The following is a 26,512-nucleotide window of genomic DNA, read 5'->3' on the forward strand; positions in this document are numbered from 1 at the left end:
CCCTTTCAGGTGAGCAAAATGGTAACAGAAACCCTGGTGGGCTGCAAATAGGTGACCTTGTAAACATTGACCTTGACTTGGAAATTGTGCAGTCTTTGCAGCATGGTCATGGAGGATGGACTGATGGCATGTTTGAGACTTTAACAACAACTGGAACGGTTTGTGGCATTGATGAGGACCATGACATTGTAGTACAATATCCAAGTGGCAACAGGTTTGTTCTGTAGCCTTCATCATTGCTTCTCACAAACTTCCCTTGCCTTCAGTGATTGTGATTACTTGGTGCCAGAAGCTTTCTCTTCTCCTTTTGTGTATGTTAAGATTTCCTTCTAGATGTGTAATGAGGACTTCACTTTGAGGATGCTTTAGTGGGAAAAGGAATTTTGCTGTGCCTCTCACTTGTAAAAATTTATGTTCACAATAAGAAATTGCATTCTAGACTATCTTATTTGCAAAATGCAGTGTTTTAAGCAGTAGCTTCCTTTTTAGTTAAGAACTATCTTATCCCATGGTTTCAGGAGGTAAGGTAATAGCAATTCATTGTGGGTTTTCAGGAAAGTAGTTTAAAAGGACAGGTGACAAACTTCAGGGGGGATCTTGTCTAAACTAGAGTCACCTTGGTGTGGCCCATATCTAGCCTTTTATTATTCAAATAAATGTTAGTTTATGTAAATACAGACCAAGAATAGGAGGTATTGGGGAAGTCAAAACTACTCCCTGCAAGCAATCTAGGTTTGAATTTTGCTTAGCTGCGTCCATGTTAATAAGTCTCAAACCCAGCTGTACAGCAGGGTTTGAATCTAATATGGCCACATGGTTTTCTGTTCTCTTGCTCTCAAGTATTGGGCTTATCTTTAAAAAGTAGCAGGTGAATGGAATATCATTTCAGTTGTATATGGAGTTTGGCCTGTTCAGTTTGTTCAGAAAGAATTAACAGTGTACTGTTCATTCAGGATACTGTTTGCTAATATTGTAAAGTAATGCAGAACAAAGCTGTTTTCCCAGCTAAAGGGATGCAAGTGGCTTTTCTTCTGGCAGTCATGTCAGCAGAGTCAGTGACAGGAACTACTCTGTCTTGTGGTCTCCTCCCTGACGAAACAGTGTAATGCCTCTAAATCAGTGCAATTTAAACTACCAGTAGGATAGTTTGATTGAAAATTGAGGTATATCTGGGACATCCATTTAATTGAAAGTATTATTATAACTTAATGTTGCATCTTTTGACCTGGGGGGAAGGGCCAAAATTCTGTGTTCTTATGTTGTTTCCTGACACTTCAGTCCTTGTGAGACAACTTGGATCTGCTGTTTTTCAACCAGTTATTTCCTATCCCTGTAAAAATAAAGTAACAGTATAGCTGCTTTCAGGGCTTCTACGTTGCTGTCAGCTTGCTTCCCCATAGGCAGGCTATTTCTTAATTGCCTTTACAAATGTATATCACTGAAGCTTATCCTTGAAATTAATTAATGAGCCACAATTAATGAATTAATGAGGCAAGTTGATGGACAAAAAATGGATAACAGCAAATATAGTATCTATAGTATCCAGTCACAGAAAGTTTGTAGGCATACAAGCAGAAAATTACACAACAGATGATTTTAAAACATATGCTTCACTTTGTGTGTTTAAGATCTTCTTTAAATGTTTATTTGTTTAGGTGGACATTTAATCCAGCTGTTCTCACCAAGGCCAACGTTGTCCGAAGTGGAGATGCTGCTCAAGGTGCAGAGGGAGGAACCTCTCAATTCCAAGTGGGAGACCTTGTGCAAGTGTGTTACGACCTGGAGCGAATCAAGCTTCTCCAGAGAGGTCACGGAGAGTGGGCTGAGGCAATGCTTCCAGTGAGTAACTGTGTGTTTGCATTCACAGAATGGTCAGGCTTGTGTAGTATTTCTAGTAATGTACCTGTGTTATTGTATTGTACCTGGACAGTATTGGTAATGTACCTGGAGGCTGCAGCAGTCTAAAAGGGATTTTCTTTTAAGTTTTGGTCAAACTCAGTGTAATACTTGATCAGGTGCAGCAATCTGCTTACCTAATGAAACCTATATAAAAGTGGTAGTGATTGTACTGTTAAACAATGGACTTCATAAAATTTACATAATATTAAAATAAAATATTTAGGTATCTGAATGTTTCACTTATATTTGATGTTTTCCTTAATTCAGACTTTAGGTAAAGTAGGTCGGGTCCAGCAGATTTATTCAGACAGTGACTTAAAGGTAGAAGTTTGTGGGACATCTTGGACCTATAATCCAGCAGCTGTCTCGAAGGTGGCATCAGCAGGATCTGCTATAAGTAATGCATCTGGTGGTAAGTTTGAAGAGTAACTAGTAATATTGCAATATGTATGGCAAGTAATTGTGTTAATTAAAATTTTTTAATAGGTATTAATATACTGTTTGTATGAAAAGATTAATAATAGCCTTGGAGTTGAGTTTTATGTGAGAAAGATAGGAAAAAACCTTGCAGTCAATATGGAGATGTTGTTATGTTGATCAGGTGCTTCTGTTTGGTCGCAATGCAGGTGTGTCTTTGGAGGTCCACTCTAAAGACTTCAAAATAGTTGGAAGGTACATCAGATTGAAATAGGGACTGAGGCATGCAGAGAGTGTCACTGGCAGTAACAAGCAGCCTCCTTGTTTAATGGGTGGTTAAGATAGCAGGCACAGGCAAGGGATCTGTTGCAGGTGGTTATTTATTATAGCTCAGGATATTTATTTCCTTAAAATTTCTAGCTTAGAATTTAGTCAGACATCCTGTGACTAATTACAGTGGGATTTTTTGGTGTCTATGTAATCACACTTCATTTTTGTTGAACATGCTGTCATTCATATAATAACAAGGCAGAAAAACTGTCCAGTGTGTTTTGTGTTCTGTTGGCACTTTTGAATTGAAACTAGAATTTTTCCTTTTTTTAGTCATAGCTAGTTATTCTTTCCTCTTCACATATTTGCTTTAATGCCAAGAAAACTTTCTACGTAGTTTTCTAGATTTTTTCCTAAGGAGGCATAGATGTCCTGAGTTTTCTCAATAAAGAACCGAGTGCACTGGCCATAAAACTATCTAGAAGAGCAATACAACTTAGTGTTTCAAATCACAGAAGACAGGCTATACCCAATGTTAGAAAGTCTGTAATAGCAATACATAAGATCATGGTTTTACCTTGTCCCACCCTTTTGTGTTTTGCAGGAGAAGAGCTATTTATGGTTCAGCCATCTTTGTTTTGAAGTGTCTAATGTGCAGTCTCCACTGTCTAAAGAGTACTAGGGTGCAGCTCTTATTTCAAACTCAGTCATTTTACAGCTGCTATTTTATGGTAGTCTGTGTATTACTATGTACATGGCCTTAGAAACAAAACAAATGTAGCTGGGTTTTTTTTTCTCTGTTCTTGTGTAATTAGAATTGTAAACTTAGTTGTCGTTTGGTTAACAATTACAGAGAGATTGTCCCAGCTATTGAAAAAATTATTTGAAACCCAAGAGTCTGGAGATCTCAATGAAGAATTGGTTAAAGCTGCTGCCAATGGAGACGTTGCTAAAGTGGAAGACTTGCTAAAGAGGCCAGACGTGGATGTGAGTGTTCTGTTTTGGGAATATCTCTTTTGGGGGGCCTCTAGTACTAAAGGAAGGGCAGCTGTTCTGAATACTCCTTGCCAGTAGGTAGTGTGTCTTCTTAGAAATAATACAGCTAGTTCCAGTATCTCTTCTCTCATTTGTTGTCCTGTGAAATGTGTGTGGGCTGTGTGAACACAGAGCTGTACATACTTTCTTGCTGGACAGATTTTGTAGTCTTTTGTCTGCTGTAAATTAAGATACTTTTCAGCCTCTGACTGCCAGGGTTGCTGCAGAGAACCAAACATTCACAATTACTGAAGGATATTCAAATTCTTTTTTTTAAGGGGCATAGAAGGAAGGAGGGTAGATTTTTCAAGATATTTTTGCTGTTGTGAGTTTGTTTTGTTTTGTTTTGTTAAAACTCACAAGGTAGATCATCAAATCTGTTCTCTGCCAGATTTCTTTTACCAACTTGTCTAATACTGAAAAGTCTCAAATAAAATGCTTAGTAATTATAGTATTCCATTTATAGAACATATTTTAAAGTTACAGTCCTCCTCACTACAATAGTAGTAATGCTTGGAGATAAGAGTCTGAACTTCGGTTCTGAGCACTGATTTTTAACTTAAGATTTGACAAAACATGGCTTTTTGTTCAGACTCTCTCCTGTTGTTGCCATAAATTTGGCAAGGAAGTTGTACCATAGAGCAGAGGGCAAGTATGCATCTAAGACTTGTTCTCAAAAATCTTCCCTTTACAGGACTTACCCAAAGATGAATGTTTTTAATTCGAGCATCATTAATGTTTGTTATAAATCCATTTCTTCTTCTTTCCTTCAATCTAGCTAATATAGAAATGAAATAGAGAAGCTCTAGGTGATCTATATATGCTAAGAAGGCATCTTAAAATTGTTCATTTGATTCTGTTATGTATGCTGTTGCTTTGAGTTTTCTACTGCTGAACAGCCTCGCAGGGGTGTGTGTGTGTGTCTTGAAACTCACTGCAAGTGTTGGCATTCCAGGTGAATGGGCAATGTGCTGGACACACAGCTATGCAAGCTGCAAGCCAGAACGGCCATGTCGACATTTTGAAGTTGCTTCTGAAACAGAACGTGGATGTAGAAGCAGAGGTAACCTAAACATTTCAAAATACGCTTTGTGTGTCCTTAAACTTTGTTACATGCATAACAATTGTACTCAACTTGCCTTCTTTTTAAATGCCAGAGTGAAAATCTGCTTTTATAACTGTTATTGTGACTCCTACTCCTACTAAATGAGACTCCTACTAACAGTATTATGAAGGGTCAATATCTAATTCCTTACCACTTCTTATTAAATGAAATACAACAACTAACATGATAGAGCTATGTAAGCCAGCATGCCCTTCTTTCTTTCTTTTGGTTTCATTTCAACAGTAGAATACAATGGGAACTCTGCCTGTGGCATTGAGGGGAAAAATATGTTTATAGATGCTGCATCTCCAACTTCCGATGCTTGCCATGCTTCTTATATATACAAAGTTCAGTTAGGAGAAATCTTTCAATTCTTAACTAAAATAAGTTTAAGCAGAAGGTAATAGCAGTATCTTTGGGTATAAACTGCCATCTCTATGACCAGTTTTTCAGTGCCTTTTTTTTAAACCTCACTAAAAATGGAAGTTTAAGTTTAAACCTCTTGTTTAGGTTTTTTAGAATAATTGTTCGTGACAATTATCTATCGGCATTCTCTGATATTTGCATTTTGAATTGATTTTTACTCAATTATTTGCACAGAATGCACTCTGATATTGCAACCATTTCTTGTTTTGCACAAGGCAAAAAGCACAAGAAGGATCTGTCAAATTTGATTTGTTAATAATAAAAACTGAAGACTAGTGGGATGCTGAGAAATTAATTGTGCACCCAGTTGTTGTTTGCATAACAGAAAAATAACTTCACATGCTTGAGCATCTAGCATTATATTAAGACATTAATGAGACAATGTAATTCTTGGAATTAAAATTATTTTATTTTTACAGACACACCATTAATTTATAAAGCTTTCATGCTGGCTTAAATTGATGCAATACATACTTGCTGTGGTCTGATTTCTGTGAAGTAACTTCATGATAGAAGTAGTGCTTTCACTGCAATATAAAGCAAATACTGGTAAAATTAGGCTAAGCTGCTTTTTGTCTGTACTCTGGTGTTCAGAGCTGCCATGTTAATCAAGTGGTGGACTGAAGGGATGGTTAGAAGCGTTAAAGAGATAGGTAGAAGCACTACTTAAACAGTTTGAAGACAATCCACTTGGTAATCGACTACCACTAGAATTGTGAAGAGTTTCATGTTTGCTCAGGCTATTGAAACACCATTACACTAGCATAAAAAAATTGTCAGGGATTTTACTTGACTTTTAAAGCCATCTTCACATAACTGTGTTGCTGAAGTGAGGATGGTTTTCCCACTTGATTATATAATTGCCTTGGTTATTATAATAGTAATAATATTCATAATACTATTAGATTTGTAGTTACGTCTTTCAAACTTTAAAAATGTAAGCTGTTTTATCAATATTTTATACGTATATATAGTGTTTATAAACATAATTGTTTACAAAATGCAAAGGTCAGCAGAGCCGTCCCATTAAGCAGAGAGCAAAAATGTCGTCCATTTACTTCACTGTTGTGGTCTGAGATATGGAAGCAATGGATAAATCCTTACTTTCCTTGCTTTGTAGCTAAGTTGGATATTTTTACACTTATAGTCATTACTTCAGAGTATATCCATTCATGATTACATTTTCTGGGAATATCCTCATTGTTTTCTCCTCTGTTTTTCTCTGATGTCTTAATGTAGACTACAAGTGGCCTCTGTTTAGTCAGAGAACAGTTGGTTATTGGTGTAGCTCAAAAACCCAATGTAGATATTGCATATTAAGAATATGTAACCTTCTAGGCTGAAGGCATTAATGGTTGTCAGTTATTATATGGAGAGTATTATATTATACTGTTGGCATGTATAGAAATGTAGTGCTTTTAATATTTAGATTTATACCTAAATGTAAACGTAAGTCTTTAGGACAGATGGTTTATTAGCTGCTGGCTTTTTCTAGATGAATTATTGCTGTTGGGTAGGATTTAGTTTCTGAGATGATTCGTTTTGATGCTGAGCTAAAAAAAGGCCCACATGATACTGGACCTCTGCTTATTAAAGTAGGAGTTCTGTACATTAAGACTTAATAAAATCAGGCGGTTGTGTCTCAGGATTGAAATATGGTAAAACTAAAACAGTCAATAATTATACGGGGTTTCATCCATAAATATCTTGGTGTACTTTTCAGACTGCAAACATGAAGAGACAAATTACCATGCCTCTGTGAAACCAAGTGCTCTGTAAATACAAGTCTTGTAGCAGTTTAGGACTACTGGCACACTCTTGATAAAGATTGCCTCATAATGATCCTTATAACCAGATGAAAAATATAGAGAAGGTCCCCTTTCTGATCCTTTTCCCTTCCAAATGGGCAAACTTTGGCTTTTTTGGACTGTTGGTTCTTGTTAGATGAGCCTGAGAAGTAATCCTGCAATCTGAGATGGCATTTTGATAGTGTGAGTTGACTTGGTAGGAAACAAAGTATCTTTTCAAAAAGCTGTTGAAGCTGCTATGTAGTGCCCTATCTTGAAAGCCATATCCATGTTTTCAAAAAGATACATTTGATAATTAGGTGATAAGTCTTCTTCCACCATTGTAAATGCTGTAACTAGTCTCATTGTGCAAATAGAGTTTGTGCTAAGAGCTACTAATTTTTGCATAGGTTTACAATGTTTTAGAAATGTGCAATATATAATAAAAAGTACTTAGAAAGATGTTGCTGAAGAAGCAAATTGATGAGAAACCTGAGCTCGCTCAGGAGAGGCAGTGAGCCGTTGATCAGTCATGATTTTATTGTACAATTTTCAGTGTTTCTCTGTTTTCAAAATTGAATCCTACGAATGCATGGTTACATTAAACTGTGCAGAAATACCTAGCTAGAAACTAGCTTATGGAGGTTTTTTAATCATGTAAACTTCCATTTTACTTCTATCTTTTCTATTCTGTCATTAATGCTGAAATCACTTGATTGATATTTTAAAATGTTTCATGTTGTACAGTCAACTTCTATGAATGTTAAAATTGCCCAAACTGACAAATTTGACTTTCACATTTTGATTCTCAATTTGTGTGAAACTGAAACAAACTGAATCAGAGTTTTAACACTTTGAATCATCAACACAGAATCAGAACTTCTAGTTAATGTCAGCATCAGTCACAAATTTCCTTTGGAAAAAGTTTTTTTTAAGTGAAAACCAAGACACATAATAAATCCTAATAAATACTAACCTAATTACATGAACAAGAAAATACTCGTGTCTTGCACTATGGTTTGGAATCCGTAACACTTCCCAGATTACAGGAGGAACTACCCTGGGATATTAAGTGTAATACTGTTTGGGCATTGGATTTAATCTGTGGGGTTTTTGGTTCTTTTGTTTTGGATATTTTCTTGACAGTGATTGTTTTGTAGTAGGAACCCAAATGAAACCCACTTGAGTTTGATGAACAAACCACACAGAGATTCAGGGCAATAGCTATATATGCTGTGGATTATCACATGTTTTAGAGCATATGTATTTACATATGAAGTGATTCTTCATCCTCTATTGCTGCAGTTTGAGCAATTATTTAATTGGTTATTTTAATGGTGTCATGGAAGTCTCATTTTTCTTATTACATCAAATTGTTTCCACTTCAGGACAAGGATGGAGACAGGGCTGTCCATCATGCAGCCTTTGGTGACGAGGGTGCTGTGATTGAGGTTTTGCACCGCGGCAGCGCAGATCTCAATGCTCGCAACAAGCGCAGGCAGACTCCACTCCATATTGCTGTCAACAAAGGTCACCTGCAAGTTGTCAAGACTTTACTGGACTTTGGCTGCCACCCCAGTCTCCAGGTAAAGTAAATTTTAATGGAGAGTCACTTTTCAGCTACTGAATTGTGTGATTCGCTGCATGTAGGTGATAGAAAAATTATGGTAAATGGCATTGAAAGGAACAGAGATGGTAAAGTTTTCTGTCTCAACCTTTACCCCACCATGTGATCAACTGTAACAAAAATGCTGTTCAGTCTGTTTGTTTTCTTGACAGCTAGATTGACACCTGGTTTATTCTATAGTTGATGCTAATTGCTATTTTCACAGTCTGTAGTTATTTCTGATTGCTAACTTTCCTTCCTGATTAATTACTCCTGTATCAAACCCACAACTTTATGCTCCTTCTGCAAACTACAGTTTAGCAGGCTGATAAGACTGTGGAAAGTTTTGTTAAAAGAAACCTTTAATTTTTTCCCCAAAATAGACTTATCATTGATAGAACTTTTTTTTTCGAATATTCAGCTTTTTATCTAGAAAGCACTCGTGTAGGATCTGAAGTACCATAATTTCATAGAGAATTTCATCTGTAATGAAGGTGATGGAAGCAGTAGCATAAGTGCAATGTCCTGTTTAGCAGTAGAATGGAAATGTGCTATCAGATAAGCAGGTATCCCACTGCTGAATGCAGCTGCATGAACTGCATTAGTAAAACAAATGAGAATGGGTAAGTTTGAAGAGATTGGCATCAGAAAAAGCTGTAGTGGCCTGGGCAAATCAAGATATGCAGTAACAAGACATTGCCTCCTTGCTTTGCCGTGTCAAAAGTCAGATTTTTTTGGGGCTATATATCCACATAAAAGAAGATGAGCAAAAAGTTTTTTGAAATTAATGAGCATAGTGATTGTTTATTTATTTCCTTCTATGTGACTCTTAAGGTACTGTCTTGATCTTGGTGAGATTGAGCTGTTCTCTCCATTCAGATCCTGTTTAGTATTTGTTGAACAGTAGGTATAATAAGGAGTTTCATGTGCTGAGACCAGTGAAGGGTGATTGTAACTCACATAGGAACTATGGGTAGCCAGAGTGGATTTACCCAAGTCTAAATTACAGAATTTTGTTTCAGTTGAAAAAGTCAGTGGAATGGTGCAAGGATGCTGCATCTGGAAAATATAATTGGCTATTGAAAAAAATGAACTTTCAGATTCAGCATGTGTGCTGAGGAACTGCGATGTGCAAATGTGAGTAGGTGATTGATTTTGTCAATGAAAACACAGGGGAGTGAGTCTGAGGCATGAAAGTGGCATTTAACTGGCCAGCACTCTACTACTGTGGCCACTCACTCTGTAAACATATTAATTAAATGTGAGCATTTAAACCAAGTAAAAGCTATGTAATTTGGTTCTGGCAAATCGGTTCACACTGGTTCAAGTGCCATATTCTGGCACTTTTTGTTTGGCAGGTTTTGATTCTCACTGTAGAGATCTGTTTTTGTACTAGTGAATTGCTAAAATGTTCAGTTTCTGTGTTAGCTTGCAGTTGAGTCAGTGTTGGTGGCAAGAGACTTCCTGACTTACATGGTGCAACAATTTTACTGGAAGCATCAATCTGCAGATTTGCCTGTGTAGCTGGAAGTAAGCTTAAATGGATGTGTTTTCTCGCTGTTAGTCTAGGGCATTTCTCTTCAATCCAGCCATTTGTGTCCTTGAATAAGTAATGTACAAAATGCTTCTAGGAGTAACAAGTATTTTTTCCTTATTTGGGATACTTGAAAAATAAAGCATTAAACTACAAGTATAAATTCTTTGCTTGTTCAGTTGTGCTGTCAAGTATTATCATGTGCCTTGTGTAATACAATCTTGCCATAACAAGTTAAAAGCTTAATATTGCATTATGACATTGGCTTTTGCTTCATGGAAAGTTATATGCTTCAGTTAAAACAACAGAAATGCCTACTTTTAGTACCTGGACTGCATTTTATTTTGATTTGCCTATGCTTTAATTTCACACTGTCATTTTGGTATTGTCTTCTACATGGTTAATTGCTGGCTAAACTTAGCATTTATTACTCAAAATTCCATGCCTCCTTTTGCCTGTCTAGTCTTCCCTCTGTCACATTAGTTTTTGTTGCTGTCCTGTTATTTATAAATTGTAATTTGGGCATCCAACTCCATCTGGATGAGCAGCATAGAGAAGTCATTATCTTCCCCAGTATTTTCAGCACTATGGGGTGCAAAGCATGGTTCTGGCAGTAATGTGTCTGTACAATGGTGGAGCTCAGGGTGGGGCTTCCCACTGAAGCATTTGCAAAACTGGAGCAAGATGAGAGGCAGCTTGCTCTGAACTGTGCAATATAGCAGCACTCAGGTCTGGAAGAGCTGTTTTGTGTTTATGCAGTCAGTTTTCCTAGTGATATTTTAGCATCTTCTTAATGTGGATGCATGCAAAAATTGACATAAACTGTTTCTGGTTTTAGGATTCTGAGGGAGACACTCCACTTCATGATGCAATAAGTAAAAAGCGTGATGATATCCTTGCTGTACTCTTAGAAGCTGGAGCAGATGTTACTATCACCAACAACAATGGGTTTAATGCTCTTCATCATGCTGCACTAAGAGGAAATCCTAGGTACAGATTTCTTTTTAATTATTTTTTATTGTATGTAAAAGGAAAACAAGTACAGGTGAGGGTAGAACTATGGTATTCTTTCAGAAGGTCCTTATATCTGCATGTAGGTGTATTTCTTAAATGTTGATGTTGCTTAGCTATCTTTCTAATGTTTGGAAGACCTTGCTAGGAGGAAGCTAGGAGTCTGCTCAGTTTAATGCCTGTATCCAGATAGCTCCGAATTTCTTAGAAATCTCCTGTCATGACTATAAAATTTTGCCAATAAAAGTTTTGATAAATAAGTTAGTAAGATCTTGAAGATGAAATCGTGATAGAGGATAAAAACAGTAAATACTGCTGTTTCCCTTCTCGAGTATTGGAATTGATAAAGGAATTTGAGGTTTTTAGAAATACTTACTTGTGGATAATTATTAAGTCAACCATACACTTCTAAAACACTCAGGATTATTGCATTAGATTATATTTGTCAGTATTTGAAACAGGTAATTATATTTTCATAGAAGTATATCTAGAAGGAATTTTGTGTTTCAGCTTTTATATAGCAGCTCAACTGAAAAAAAATCATTTTAAAGCAGAGTTTGTTTTATGCTTACTATATTCTATATGTCTATATTCAATTTTCAGTTAAGGTAGCTCTTGAAAAATCCTTCATAGATATAACTTTAAAGAAGTTGTGTTGCTGGTTCCTTATTACACTGTGAATAAATAGTATTTTTCAAAGCTGTCATGCCAACAAGACTTCAATAATACTTTATCCTCGGGTGGAGTATTTAGTATAGTTTACACAAAAGAAGAAATGTGCATGTTTCCTTACGAAATTTGGCTTTTCAGTTGAGAGGAGTTGGAGAAATAATGCTGTAAATTTGTATAAATTCCACCCATTATTAATATATGGGATTAAAATCTAGGTTAGTCTCTTAGAACACAGCTATCAAGATTGATGGTTAAAAAGTAAACATAATTAATTATCTATGTTTGTGGATAGGAATCATTTCATGAGGTAAAAGTAGTGGCTGGAAGTGTTGATAGGACGAATAAATATTTACCATTTTCTACAGTACTCATAAAAGTTCTTTATGAGAACATGTCAAGGACCAAGTGAAGGGAGCTTATTTTTGGCATTCAAAAGACAATTCTTCCAAGTCTCATTTGGTAATTTGGTAACTTCTTCCTCTAAAGTGAATTCTTCCTACTTATATAACAGCATTAGCCCGGAGCACTGTTTCCTGTCTCAGTTACCCTGGTGGGGTATATTTATTTTTTTTCCTGCAGTGCTTTTCCTCAGCTCTTGTGGTAGTTGGTTTGTGTGACCATAATCTCAAGATGAGATGTAGGGAAAGTGTATGGGGGAAAAAATGTTTTTCATAGGCATGTGCTGGAGATTTTTCTGTGGGTGAATATTTTAAAAGTGACAGACCATTCCTTTAATGGAGGGATCCAAGTTGTAGTTCAGACTGGATCAGTTTGATGGTTGGTAGAATGTGAAGTATAGTGCAATTTTAACCAGAATCCTTCCTCCTTTACAAAAGTTTTCATTGGAAGTATTGGAAAATGTTTCCAGTATTAGTGATTTGAATGCTGTGTGGGTTCCCTCCATACAAGGGGTTTCACTAGTATCTAAAACAGATATTTAATATTCTTTCTTGCTTGCAGTTCCATCTGAACACTGCTCAAGCATGCGGAAAAAGAATTTTGTCTCCCATCACGGAAAGAGTAGTTTAATGTAAAATATCTAATGCTCACAGCATTAGATATTTTACCCATCAGCCTGGGAAAAAAAAAATTGAAAATGAAACCAAAATAAATCTATTTTGATTTCTCCCCCTGGCCAAAAGTTGTCACAATATTTTCATTCATCTAGGAGTTGAGTTTTATATTCCTCAAGACTTCAGTGATGCTCCTTTGTTTCATTGCTGATTTTGTAGTTCTGCCACTTGCCTGTTTCTGAATGAAACCAAAGTTTTTGTTTTTACCACTTTGTTTTTCTAATCTGATACAGAGCTACGGCTATTACTGATCTGTTAAATGCAGTAAGCACAAGCTATTTAAAACACTGTTAAAAATAACCCCCTCATCTTTAGTTTGTTACTACTGTGGGTCACAGACAATATGTAATAGGTTCTGCTTGAAACCTTACTTTAAGACCTATCTTTCCTCATCCAAGCTTCCCTGCTCCACCTAAACTGAAATTTTTGTGGCTTCAGGATGTGGTGCCTTATATTAATACAATGCATTAAATTCTCCTTATATTCAAATATATAGATATATTATGTAATTTCTGTATTATTTTATAAAAGTTAAACATGCATTCAAATATATATATAAATGTGTAGGCATTTGTGTGCATAGCTATAATTCTAAAAATTAAAAATGTGCTGTGTATGCAAGAACTAATGAAGTTCACATGCACTGTCCTTGTTGAGGATAATAAAATAAATGCATGTGTTAAGTGCATGAGTATCACAATAAATGGAGGTGGATTTCTGTAGTATTTTTTCTGGTTGATGTCAAATAGATATTTGGAACCAATTTAATTTTCAGAACAAAATTTCTTGTTTCTTGAGTTCTGACCTTTATAAATAATAGGGAGATAAATGTCCCAAGATAAAACCTACACATTATGCTGAGAAGAACATGCCAAAGTTTTTAATTTTTCATATGAAAACAAATACATTCTATTTTAAATGTTTGAATATTGGATAAATAATATAAGAAAGATAGCGATTTATGTCAAATACTGCTGACATTTTCTCAGCACTTTAGCTTTCATGGCAGTTTGGCTGTGTTTTCCACAAGTCAAGGTACAGTGTGTTTCAGAGAGCATCCTATTCTTAGAAGAATATTTCTCCTTTTCATGTTTTGCTTCTCTTTGTACCTTGTGAATTGGTACAGAAAGAACTCTCAGTTTTTGTGCTGATATATAATATTGAAATGTAGAAGGAATGTTAGTTAATGCTGTAGGTAACTTTAAACTTGTGCATGGGAGATAGAGCTAAAAAGAAATTTTAAATTAAGTATGGGAAAGTTAAACTTTTATTTAATACATGGTTTCTTGTTCGTGATTTTTAACTGAGTCAGTCATATTAAAAGTGCATTTATTTTGGACTTTTTTCAAAGTACTGTGAGCCTCAAAGCTTGGCAGACTTTGCCTCTTCAGCGTTAATGAGATTTTTTTTCAGACAGAAAAAAGGAGAGTAAAATTTGAAAATACTGTACAGATTGGTTATTTTTGCCACGTTATCATCTCTTGCTTATGTTTGATCTATTCGCATACCTGTGACTTCAGATTTTGAGCTGAAGACATGACTGTGAAGTGTAGGCGTATTTTATATCCGTTGCCCCAGTTAGTTTTGGATTTGCATTGTATCTTGTGAAGAGAGCTTTATTCACTCTGCAGTTAGCATCTTAAATAGAGGCTGCTCTTGGAGCTGACCTGACTTCACACACGTGCATGATTAGTTCTTCAGGGCAATAAATTCTGCTGGACTTTAAATCAAAAAATTAAAGTCCTGGAGTAAGATACAGATCTTAGGTATTGCTCTCCAATAGCAAGAAGTATGTCATCTTTATGTTCCTAAACTGGCAAGCAGGAGATTGTGGTTTAAAATAGAATTGTAACTTTTCCCCATGGTTTTCTTATTATTTAGGAGATCTCAATTTTTTTTTTTAGATTTGCAGATGGTTTGAACGGGTTGGCAGTGAGATTTCTAACTGTAGCAATTTAATTGAGAGGTGGGGTTTCTCACTTCTACGTAGTGTTAATGAGTGTCTTCAGGAAGTGTCTGCAGGACGCACGGGCCATGTTGTCATGGAGGTCTCAGAGAGACAGGTTCTGAGGAAATGAGAGTGGTACAATTATTTTCTAAACCAGTCAAAGTGGTTTTTTGCTTTTGTATTTGCAGTTCCTGACAGTAAATGTAGGTTAAGCTCTAAGTGCAAAGAGAGTCTGTTTTTAAAACCTCTTATTAAAGTATTATGTTAGAAAATGCTTTGGAAGAATACTTTTGTTCAAGTTGGTTTGGAGGAAGAGTATAATCTTCATGAGCAGACCTGTTAGTAGGTGGCAGATTAGCCTGTAGTTGTTGAGGTCAGTAACAAATTTATTATCTTTAAGTAGTAAATAATGTGCCCGACAGATACAAAATGGCAAATACATTTCCTGCCCTGGGGAGTTTCCTTCCTTGTACAACATAAAAATGGGGAGAGGAATGCCCAGAAAGTAAACCTGCCCTGCCAATACTGTTCATGATTGTTTCTTTCTGGGTTTTGGGCTTTTTTTGGTAAGTTCTGCTAGAAAGGGCGCCAGACTTGAGGAAGAATACAAGAGACAATAAATCATTAGGAAGTGTTTATTTCACTGCTTACCTATCTTCTTTATAAATATTATAAGAGATGTTTTTTACTGCATATGGACAAAATGTTAAACACCAGTAGCTATTTATTTACAAATACAAACTTGAAATTTTGGAATACAGAATTTGCTACACTCCTGGTTACCTTCCATCCTCAGACTGCCTAGAAGTTCAGCTGGACTGAAGAGAGGACTACATAATTGCCCTGAGCAGGTTTCATGTCCAGTTTTAACAACATCAGAAATCCTGTAGTGATCAATGCATAGCTACAGCTGGTTGAAGGGGACCAAATCCATTGAAGAGGTGATTTGGTTCCATTTTACCAGCTTTAGCAAAGCATTGGAGTGCAGGGAGCTTATAATTCACTAACACATTTTAAAGCACATGAGCAGTGCACAAAGAACACGCGGCTTTCTTCTGTGTTACACAATTTATCTCTTGTCAATGCAAATTTTTAACTCTTTCCTAATTTGGAGATGGTATAATTAAAAGCTGTACACCAGAAAGGCCCGTACAGATTTGTTCTGTCCTTGTGTATTTCCTTGAGGATATTTGGATGAGTCTTAAATCAAATCATAGTTACAGTTCAAACTTTGTCCTGTCTAGTGTAGTCAGATTTTAGAATAGGTTAGAAACTGTAGTCCTAAAGTTTCTGTCAGAAATAGATAGAGCTCCCTTACTTCTTTATGTTAAATTTTACTGGGGAAGAACGTTTCAGTTTCCTTGTCACCCTCCTCCCCCCCTTCTCCTCATTCATTTTCTGGCAGGTTCCCTTTTGCAGCTGCTTTTATGCTGTAGTTGGTTAGCACAAATATAAATGCCAAGTGCTTTCAATTCCATTGCTATATCTCTGGTTAGTATTAACTTTTTAGGAATGATTATATAATATAGCAGGATAAATTTAATTTTTTTACCTTGATAACATATATAAAAATGTTAAATGCCAGAAAAAGACAGCTTAAAAAGATTTATCTGGGGTTGCATTTCTTCTCAACTAAGGTCCTTAATACAAAATTGTGTGAGCTCACATAGCTTTTTTTTTTATATTATACTGAATTCTTTCTGAGCTTTGACTGCAGTGGAAATTAGGGGACAACCTTAGTTCAAACCATTCTCTAGTAATGAGTATGTCAAGGATAGTCGATGTGTGTTTGTTGCATAGTCTGGTGATGGTGAGAAGATCTATGTAAATATATTCCCCAACACTATGTATCCTAATAGAAATGTAGCAGGTGTGTCACTTGGACTTAAGCATCAAGATGGCTATAAAATGAGTTTCTATTTTTACCAGTTATAGAGGAACTGTTTTACAGATACAGCTGCTCAAGTGCGCTTTTGGATGGCAATACAGTTTCATGTACTGGCCATATCGGGACAAAAAACGGCTGTGGAAAAAAAGCCGTGTAGCATTTGATAATGTCAGCATCTGTTATCCCTGTCACTCACACAGTTGAAATGTTTGAGTTACAACTGTGTCAGCAGATGCCCAAAGTTCAACGTGTGCTCGGTTAAAATTGAACAGCTGATCTAAGTGATGGATGTGACATTTTAGAGTGACTGGGTATGTATTCTTAGAGATATGCTAACGTGAACTAGCAGGAAGCAATGTCAACATATAATTTTAACTTTTGTATCACTCTGAACTGTCATTTTGTGTCAGAATAACATTGCAATGTTATGCAAGGGAGAACACAGTATAATAAATTGTTACCAAAAGCCTCTTGGATAAATTAAAGCTGTTAAAAAAATCTGTCCCGTTTTATAGAAGCTAAATCAATTGGTGCTGAGCGCAGGAACTCATCAGGAAAAGAGGAAAATGCTTAGCAATTAACCCCTCAGTGAAACTGCTGGTTATACCAAACTGCTTCTGTGAGCATGACTGAGTTTAGTGGCCTTGTTTTATTCAGAAAAGCTACTGCAATTTGATTTGTTTCCCACTATAAACCAGGTTTTAATTTAGATGTTAAGATACTGTAGCCTTCGTGTCAAAATATCTGCTCGTAAGAGAAAGAGATTTTAAAAAAGTATTGAAACTTTGCTTTCTTAAGCAGGTAAGGTAATATTTCTGCTTGCATATATATATATTAATATGTAGTCTCAGGTGTTAAAAATATCAGGCTCGGATATTGTTAGCTGTTTGAGAATTATGTATTTAAAAATTAGTTCTCCATCTAAAAATTGTGTGTTGCCTTTGTTTATTTTTCTTGTTTGTTTTGCTTGGAGGTTTTTTCCTCACAGACATTTTAGTAAGCAAAGGGCTACAGTTAGAATCTTTAATCTGGGCCAAATGTGCATATTTATCATGGACATATCCTATTTAATAACTGCTTTTAGAAGGCTGCTGTCGTGAATAGAAATGGCTGAATTGATGAGTGGGGAGTTCTTTCCTCGCATTTTCCCCTTGTTCCTGGATTTGATGTTGGGTATCTTTACCTAGGGATGGTATGCATCAGTGTATTTTAATTAATATCACTTTTAGAACTTGAAACTATTGTGGAACTATTTCTCATGTAGTTCTTAAAATTTTTTTTATGGCAAATTTTCTTAAATTTGGATTTAAAATAAATTCAGCTAATTTAAAAAGAGTATTTAAGATACCTTACCTTTTAGGCTGTAGTTGTCATTTGTGTTTTCATTTAGGAATCTGTCAATAGCTTTAATCCGCTGACTAGCAACTCTGGCCTAGAAATCTCTGTATTGTCACTTTCTGTGCATAAACCTGACACTGCACTTTGTACCGAAGAGCTCAGTGAGCATAATAAGTGCTGATTTGGAGAAAATGTTAACTTAAGTCTTATTAAATTGCAGAAGTTATACTCAATTATTTTGGCTGTCATTTTTTGTAGATTACGCTGTAATTTCTTAGCTGTTAATACTTGTCTCAGTTGCAACCTGTGGATTTAATGTTCTATGGTAGATGTAAATTTAAATACTACCATCTGAAGTACACAGAACAGGCTGTGATTGCTGTAACAGTGGCTTGTTTTTATGACATGCATTTTGATAACTAGGCTTTTAAGTTTAGTTTAAGATCTATGAAGTGAGGAGTACTGGTAATGATGAATTTTGCAGCTATGCTGCAGTCTTAATTGGTGCATTTCAAAGTTTCATTTCCAGCCCTGCTTTGAATTCTGTTTGCAACTAATATTCTGTTTATCAGCTGTTAACAATTCTTCCTATCCACTTTTATAGTCACTTAATTTAATGTTTTGTGATTTGTTACTAACAAGTATGAGTTATTTTGGCAATACCAGCTGACCCTTAGCAAGCCAATTTGTCACATGAATGTCATTCAAACAAGAGTTTGAACCTGTTTCTTCCAGCAGCTGTTTAGTTTCCTCTTACTGGTCGTTCCTTGCCTGCCAAAAATACATACTTCTTTACATTCCATAGCATTGTATGTTCATATGGGTACATAAAGAAGTATGTGCTCTGAGCAGGTACACACAGAGTTGCTTGACTGCCTGTCAGATGAACCTAAAAAGTATTTTGCTGCGTTTTCTTGCTGTCCTTAGGTAAAACTGGCTAACAGTTCTTTGAAAGGACAACAGTTCTGATAAACTGATGGTAGAAAATAAACTTACTATGCTAACTGAACTTTGCAATGCAATTTACCTGCACAGTGTCTTAAAGCTGGGCATAGTTCATTATTTTGGGATGGCACTGATGTTAGAAGTGCTTTTCCATATTTTTGCAGCCTCTTCTCTTCTAAGTGACCGTGTTTAAGTAGAGAGTTGAATCGCTGATAGGTTTGCACTGTCTTTTCTTAGAATTCGTAGTTGTAGTCCACTGTAAAAACTTCAGCTTCCTCCCAGGTCTTTTAGCAAATTTTCATGCTGGGGTACAGTTTGCATCTGGTGTCCTGAAGGGAAGCATAGGCTGATATAAAATAGCAGTTATAAACTTATTTTTTTACCCCAAATCCCACTTCTATGCTTTTTGTATCCCATCCATTATTCTGCAAACTCTTTGCAGCTTTATCCTTATTTACACTGTATTTCAGAGTGATTTAAAAAACAAAACAAAACAAAAAATAAAGCAAAACAAACAAAAAAACCCACAAAAAGCCCAACCCAAACAAAAAAGCACATGTCACCAGTGATCCTGCTTATCCTAAAGATGATGACATTGAATTAAGAAAACAACCTCTAACTGCTGTGACAGGATTTGGATTGTTAGGCCGAAGGTCACATGTGAAAACTAATACCTATTCAACACTTCTGCAAGCAGCTTTTCTTGTTTTTTAAAGCTGGCACTCACCTGCTTCAGTCAAAGTCTTGTCCACCCTTGAAATATTTATGACAGCTAAAATAATTAACTAAAAAATTAATCCAAACCAAACAAAAAAGTCTCATAGAAACAAAGCCCAAGTTTAACCCTGTTTTGTAAGATTTTGTGCGACTTGGTTTGGAGCACTGGTTAAATATTTGATGTGCAGTACAGCTTTGACTTCTGAAGGACTGTCAGATATAGCTAATGGTTGCTTAATCTGTATTTCGGGAGTTGGTTTGGGTTACAGTAATGAGTAAGCTTTGTCTGTATAGCATTATAAGGTGAATTTGAAATAAGCTGAACAATTAGTAACTGTAATAGTTGTAAGGAAAGCTGAGGGCAGAGGAAGTATGAATTTCTGCAGCTCATGACAAAAACCTAGTGCAGCTGATAGAGAGCAAATCAGAGTGTAGCAGTAGCTAGCACAGTAGTACAAGGAGAATCAGCAATGCAGCATTAGAATCACAGCAGTCACATCCTAGTTTTTAAGTAGGCTGTTTTCATGTACATCTGACATAAAGCACCTTGAAAATTTTGCCGAGACCTATTTGAGAACTCAGCATTGCACTACCACGCTGTTTATTAGGTTGTCTTTTTCAAGTTTGTACATTTTTAGTTGTGCATAGGAAGATAAGAATATATCTCACTGAAATGAACAACCAATTAATGGCATTGCAATTTACTAGTTTATCTTCTTTAAAAAGAATTCTACCTACTAAGCAAGTTGGGATTTGTTTTTTTTTGGTTTCTTCCTTTTTTTTTCTTTTTTTTTTTGCTATGAAATTTGGATTAGCAGTTGTTTTCTTTCAACCTGCTCTTTACACTACAAATGCTTGGTACTTTAGCACACTCAAAATTAAGCTGTTCCCAGAGTAGAGGGATTAATACAACAATTTAAAAAACAGTCTAGTAAATAAGATATACATGCAGAAAGTCATAGGCATCCTTTAAACGTGCAGAATAATGCAGGTCTCCTGATGTTCTGTTACCTGTAAGCTTAGTATCATGCAGCATTTGCAGTTGGAAGAGAGGTAATGACCTAGAGACACATCAGCAGCAGCCATCTCATCCTGAGTGCTCTCACTCTATTCGCTGAATCAGCTCTTCGTTACATGGGAGGGGGAGGCAAGGGGGGGCGAATGTCGGTGCATACAGTACCTCACCACCTTAAATAGATAAAACTTAAAAGAAAAAAAAAAAAAAAGGCATGAATATGAGTGCCTAATTGGCACCTTCTTCCTTTCTTTTGAATGCTAAAATATGGATGATGTTGTATAGAAATTATACCTTATGTCTGCTGGACTGAGAGTTAAGACTCCAAGGATAGATGCTAGGAAGCCAAGGGAAGGTGAACTTAGCCCACTGTCAGATGAAGATAATCACAGGCAAAAAGAAAAATAAAAACCCAACAAAAGACCAAAACCAAGCCCCCAAAAGTTGGAGTTCCTTCCAAAAAAAAAAAATTAGAAAAAGGCACAAAAAAAATAGCGATCGTCTCCCCCCTCCCCCGGCAAATATTGGTTTCTTCTAGTTCCTTAGATATTGCACTGCATCTTTTCTTGCTTGAGGTTATGTTTCCAGGCTTAACTGTAGGCAGGTCTATGTTGAAGCTACTTTCCATCTTCAGAGGTCAAGTCTGCTCGCGAGGTCAGGGCTCCCGCACACACACTACAGAAGTCACCAACCGTATTTCCCACTTAGAGGGCACGAGCAAAACTGTTACGGCTTTATAGGCAGCTAAGCATTTGAAACATGCACTCCCAGGCAAACAGGCTCTCTTGTGCCTCTCTCTTCCCTGACCATATTTAGTCAACCATTGCAAAAAATAGTCTCTCAGCTGTCGATTGTCGATCCGGCAGCGAAGGGAGCCTCTATCCGGCTCTCTGCCTATTGATTGTGCAGCCTGCACTTCCACCGCCGCTTAGCCATTTGTCCCCAGGTTTTTTTAGCACTGCCAAATAAAGCTCTCTCTCATGTTTCCAGTTAGATTTCCCAGGTTTTCACTGAGCTTGCGCTGCTACTAGTAAACCCTGATGAGGTTGTCACTATACTTAGAAACGTTTGGGGCGGGAGGGGGGGGAGGAGTGGGAGAGGGAAAAAAAAAGGCAGCCCTGCTAGTAACAAGGCAGGGACTTCACGCAGATATAGAACAATAAATATCCTGCGCTGCCATGGCAGGTTGTGTAACCTGGTTTCTTGATCACTGAAAAATGCCGGGACTAACGTGGCAATTAACCCAAGGTCTGAGCAGCCTCAGTCCAAGTTTTCAATTGCAAATCATACAGTTATTTTATAAATAAGAAGTCAGTGCCCATTTGTAGCCCTGCATTTCCATATTCAAATCAAGTTAGAAATTATTTTTAAAAAGTTTAATTAGTAAATTCATATCATTCCATACCATTACGTTTAATAATGCCATAGTATTTTGTTCCTAATGCTTATCCATAGAATTGCATCTAAAGAAAATAAATGCATGTATAAATTAGGTGCTGCTGTTCTTTAAAAAAACTGAATCATTTTAGAAGAATAGAAAAAAAGAAGAAATCAAGGGAACAGCTCATTGCATTAATCTTTCATGTTTACAAAATTGGCTCATGGCAAGACTAATAACTGCACATTCAAAATATGAAGAGAGATTTTCATATTCATGGGGAGTATATGCAATTTTTTTTTTTTAAATGAATAACTGAAATTTAGCATTTAAATACAACAGTTGGGAACCCAAATACTTCAAGACTTCGTATTTTGCAGACAAAATCTTTGCTTGGGAGCAAGAAGGATGAAAAAGGTGAAAATATGTCAATCTAAAATGAAACAAACTTATTAAATTAAGATACCATTTAATTAATATTGATGTAATTAGTAGTTGCAAAGTTCAGTATGGTAGGGTAGAGAGTGAATTGCGAAGTCCTGAGCAGGCCAGCATATTGGATTTATACTTCCCTTGGTGCTGCTTTTTGTGTTAATTTTGTCCTGTGCTTGGTCACTGCTTACCCTGTAACTTCTGTTGCTTTCTGGTTGAAGTCACATTTTTGCTTTTCTCTTTGTTTGCATAATTATACGCTGAAGACAAAGTGTTGTGCAATACATTCTTGTGAATTCCATGTAAATGTATATACCTCATTGTTTCTTTGTTTATATGTATATTGAAACTGATTTTTCAAAAGCAAGAGATGCTTGAATATCTGAGAAGCAAAAAGAAGGAAACAGCCTGCCTTCTTAAACTTTTACTAACTAGACCATTGGTCAGATAGGAATTCTATCTGCAACTCTCAATTCAAGGTACAGTGTGCTCAGTAGTACCAGTCTAAGGTAATAATCTCTTCCTGTTGCTTGTTCCTGAGAGACAGAAACTTCCTTCTTCATCCTTCCAGTGGTTCTCTGTACTGCACAGTGAGAGTATGCTGTGAATCAGATCAGGGAGCTGATTTGGCTTGGAGTTGTGTGCTGACGTGCACTTACGATCTTATGGTTGCCAAAAATAGTGCTGTCCTGCTCCTGTGTTACTTCTTGCACTATGTTGGTACAAATGTTTCTTTGGCTTCACAGTGAGCAGGCTTGGAGTACTATTCCAGATGAGAAATAATCTAGCAGAAAGGGATGACCTTTCAGATGCTGTGTTGGGGACCCCTTTTTGTGGGAGCTTTTTTTGAGCGGAAGTGGTAGTCAACAGGACAAGAAAGGGATTTAGTAAAATGTGTTTTTTCTTCAGTTATGTTGTAAAATGTCAGACTACTCAGTCTTGAAAGAAAACTTTGCCATGGAAGCTATCTTTAAATCTGAATTGTTCCTTCAACTATTTGAGGCTCTAACAGGAGACAGGTGAATGGGTTCAGCTGAGCCAGGGTTAGGAGTCTGGAGAGGAGTATGTGGAGGTGGTGCATGTGTATGTGGAGAATACTTCAAGTTAGGATTACTGTAAAAGACATTATGAAACCATGTCATACTGAGACGGTGAAAACCTGAGTTGAGGGAGGAGAATGGCATGAAAGTAGAAAAACCTGTAATAGAAAGTGCAGTGAATCATTACAACCTCTGGTGATAGGATTGCTGATAAGTTTATGCTGATCTAAGACTTTGCTTCTGGAAAGGGCGGTGTGCCCTCCCTGCAGCTCTGGCTTTGTCATTCCCTTACTGCTATTGCTTCTAGTGATCATGAAGTTGCAGGGTAGGTTGGATTATCTCATTGATCTGTCTGAAAGCAAACTTGCCAAATCAGGAGTCTGGCAGGTTGTTTCAGTTGCTAGAAAATGATGTGTCTGTACGGCCAACATAATGCAGGAACTGAAGTGCAGGGAAAAAAGTGGGATTGTAGCAATTTAAGTTAAATGTGCTTTGTGGAGTAGCCTTTCTAATTTTTTCTGCCTAAGTATTTGTTTCTATAAAACCTTAACAAACAAACTCTGAAAGGCTAAACAAACAAATCCACCCTACCACAATCCCACAAGCCTTCAACCTTCTTCATTTGCCTCATTCTGCAGTCAAATTGCAGTTGTTGGCAGAGAATCTTCTCTAGTTTTTGTTCATGTTGTTTTAAAACAGGGTGCAAGGATGTTTTTGCAGTTAAGACTACTAAATCTGGAATTTTTTTTTACAATGAAGTGTTGCCCTCATCTTGTTTACAAGTACTTTTATCTTGTAGATTTTCCAAATAGATGTTATTGTATGTTACATTCTCAGATAGTACTGATGAGCATCTGCAAAAACTCTGTGAGCAAAGTGCTGCATAAAACCCAACATTTTATATGTAGGTTGATAATGAATGATACACCATATGCTAACTTTTCATCATAAGAATAAATTTTTGTGTATGTCTAATGTTGGTAACTGGTGTTGAAACAAGTGCTCTGTGTGGCTGAAAGTTAATTAGTGTATTGTTCAGATCTGTGCCATATCTTATATTGCAAATACACAGTTCATATTGCTGAATTTCCATGGCAAGGGCTGGAATGAGATGATCTGTAAGGTCTCTTCTAATCCAAGTGATTCTGTGGTCCTATATATGTTAAGCTGTGGTTCCAGACTCTCTAAAAACCTGAAACAGAAAAAAAAAAAAGTACTACTTAATGGGGCAAGATCAAATAAAGATGCATGCAACAGCAGCATTTGCTGTAACTCTTCTGCATCTCAAATTAAATGTAGCACCATGTTAGTGGATGTTCCTTTGACCAAATCACTTGTAACTATTGGAGTCTGGGCTGTCATTTTATGGGGATGAATTGGGCAGTACAAGGCAGTGTACCTCCAACAGCTGCACCTGGGAGAGCAGCAGATACCTCTGTCTCAGCCCCTTATGCACACATGAGCTTTCTGTGTCCTTTTTGACTGAGCACGTGTTTAGCGCCTAGAGAAGAAGCAATAGTTTGCTTATCCCTATTAAAGCTTTGCAGTTAACTCCCTCAACAATTCTCACTGGAGTTTTTATCTTCTAGTTCCATTAGAAATGTTCAGAAGTTGCAAATGGGCATCCAGGTAAAAAAGGCCCAAAATCTTTTTATGAGCTTCCCACTAAGCTGAAAATACTGCAGACCAATAAATACCAAAGCTTGCCTATTGCAAATGTTTTTATTGATGACGCTTTAGTAATAATGTACAAATAGCATAGTGATGGTATAAGTTCAGTGTTTCAATTAAGAGTTTTAAGCATTTCATCAGTAGTCTTTGCAGCTCCTCAGCCAGCCATATAATCTGTTACAGTTGAATACACTGAAGATTATAGTTTGAAAAGTTTTCTTCAGGTGTTTTCATGATCAGGGTTACTAATAGATTATTTCTTGATCTTTGCAGTACAACTACAGTGAAAGCAGTCTGTGGTTTGTTCAATGTATACAAGATAAAAGCCAGTTTTCACATCTATCTTGTTGTCTTCAAAACAGAGCAATACAACCCAGCTTCTTCTGTAATACTTCATGAGGGAGAGTGAATCATGAATTATGTGTAATTGGCAACATGAATTCTCTAATTTGACTTTTTATGATGCATGCCTGTTCCAGTGAGTGCTGCTCTGAATGGTAGCCACTTAGCTGTCAAAATTTTGGCAGGAGCTCTAGAAAATCCTGTAAAAATTGAAAGAAACTACCTCTCATCTAATGAGGAGGAAGATGCAGCCACTGAGCTGAATTTATCATTGTAGCATATTAATATCTTGCAGAATTTTAAGGTGCAGGAAACAGTCCTTCTAGCCTGCTGTCCCATAATATAGCATGGTCTGAAAGAGAGATATAGTCTTTTTCTGAATAAAAAGAAACAACTGAGTAGTGGTTCCTGACCCTTCAGTGATTTGCTGTGAACAGTAAGATAAAAATCTATTCCATGCAGATGCTATTTATTTTGGTGGTCCTTCTGCTTTTCCAGTAAGACCAATGTATCTTAAAAGCATTCAGAAGTGTAGCAGACATCTCATTTCTCTGAAAGCAAGATATCTCCAAGTATTTTTCAGTCAAACTTCAGATAAAAATTTTTCTGGTGTAAGACAGCAAACTAAAGATTTGAAAGAGGATCTGGTAAGGATAGCATTCACATATTAAGATGAGTGATTTTTCTTCACAGCACACAAAATGCTGAGTCAGTTGGTTTCTTATTTTTGTTTCTAAGATGAGGTGTATTAAAGAAATGTCAGTAGTATTTCTGAAGTACATTTACATATTGAGAAATCTGATAAAGTGTGACAATGGACTTCAAATTTTGTTTATCTGTAGAATTGGCAATTTTCTTATTTCCTTACTGAAAAAAAAGGATATAAAATATCATTGAGTTGGTTAGGACAGTTTCTTGTTTGGTGACTAGAGCTACTTTGGAGACCTGCTGGCTGTAATTAGT

The 26,512-nt window shown here is 36.4% G+C and overlaps 1 protein-coding gene and 1 long non-coding RNA gene across 5 annotated transcripts in view; one reads left to right on the forward strand and one right to left on the reverse strand.

Moving 5' to 3' along the window:
- Positions 1-26,512, forward strand: part of MIB1 (MIB E3 ubiquitin protein ligase 1) — a 77,771-nt gene that overhangs the window by 22,955 nt on the left and 28,304 nt on the right. For all 3 annotated transcript variants that reach the window (XM_005490714.4, XM_005490715.4, XM_014269625.3), the window contains exons 6-12: positions 10-214; positions 1,656-1,839; positions 2,167-2,311; positions 3,440-3,573; positions 4,577-4,684; positions 8,328-8,525; positions 10,918-11,069. In XM_005490714.4, the coding sequence (XP_005490771.1) occupies positions 10-214; positions 1,656-1,839; positions 2,167-2,311; positions 3,440-3,573; positions 4,577-4,684; positions 8,328-8,525; positions 10,918-11,069 (1,126 nt within the window). The remainder of the gene's footprint in view (positions 1-9; positions 215-1,655; positions 1,840-2,166; positions 2,312-3,439; positions 3,574-4,576; positions 4,685-8,327; positions 8,526-10,917; positions 11,070-26,512) is intronic.
- On the reverse strand, positions 13,828-21,469 carry LOC113459729 (uncharacterized). 2 transcript variants are annotated; one of them, XR_012582166.1, is made up of 4 exons: positions 20,981-21,402; positions 20,683-20,874; positions 19,037-19,283; positions 13,828-14,901 (listed from the first exon to the last, which is right to left on the reverse strand). It is a non-coding gene; the product is annotated as an uncharacterized LOC113459729 (long non-coding RNA). The 2 variants fall into 2 exon arrangements; XR_003381250.2 differs by lacking the exon at positions 13,828-14,901 and having other exon boundaries at positions 15,403-19,283; positions 20,981-21,469.

Source organism: Zonotrichia albicollis, chromosome 1 (genome assembly GCF_047830755.1).
Source record: "Zonotrichia albicollis isolate bZonAlb1 chromosome 1, bZonAlb1.hap1, whole genome shotgun sequence".
NCBI classification, from domain to species: domain Eukaryota; kingdom Metazoa; phylum Chordata; class Aves; order Passeriformes; family Passerellidae; genus Zonotrichia; species Zonotrichia albicollis.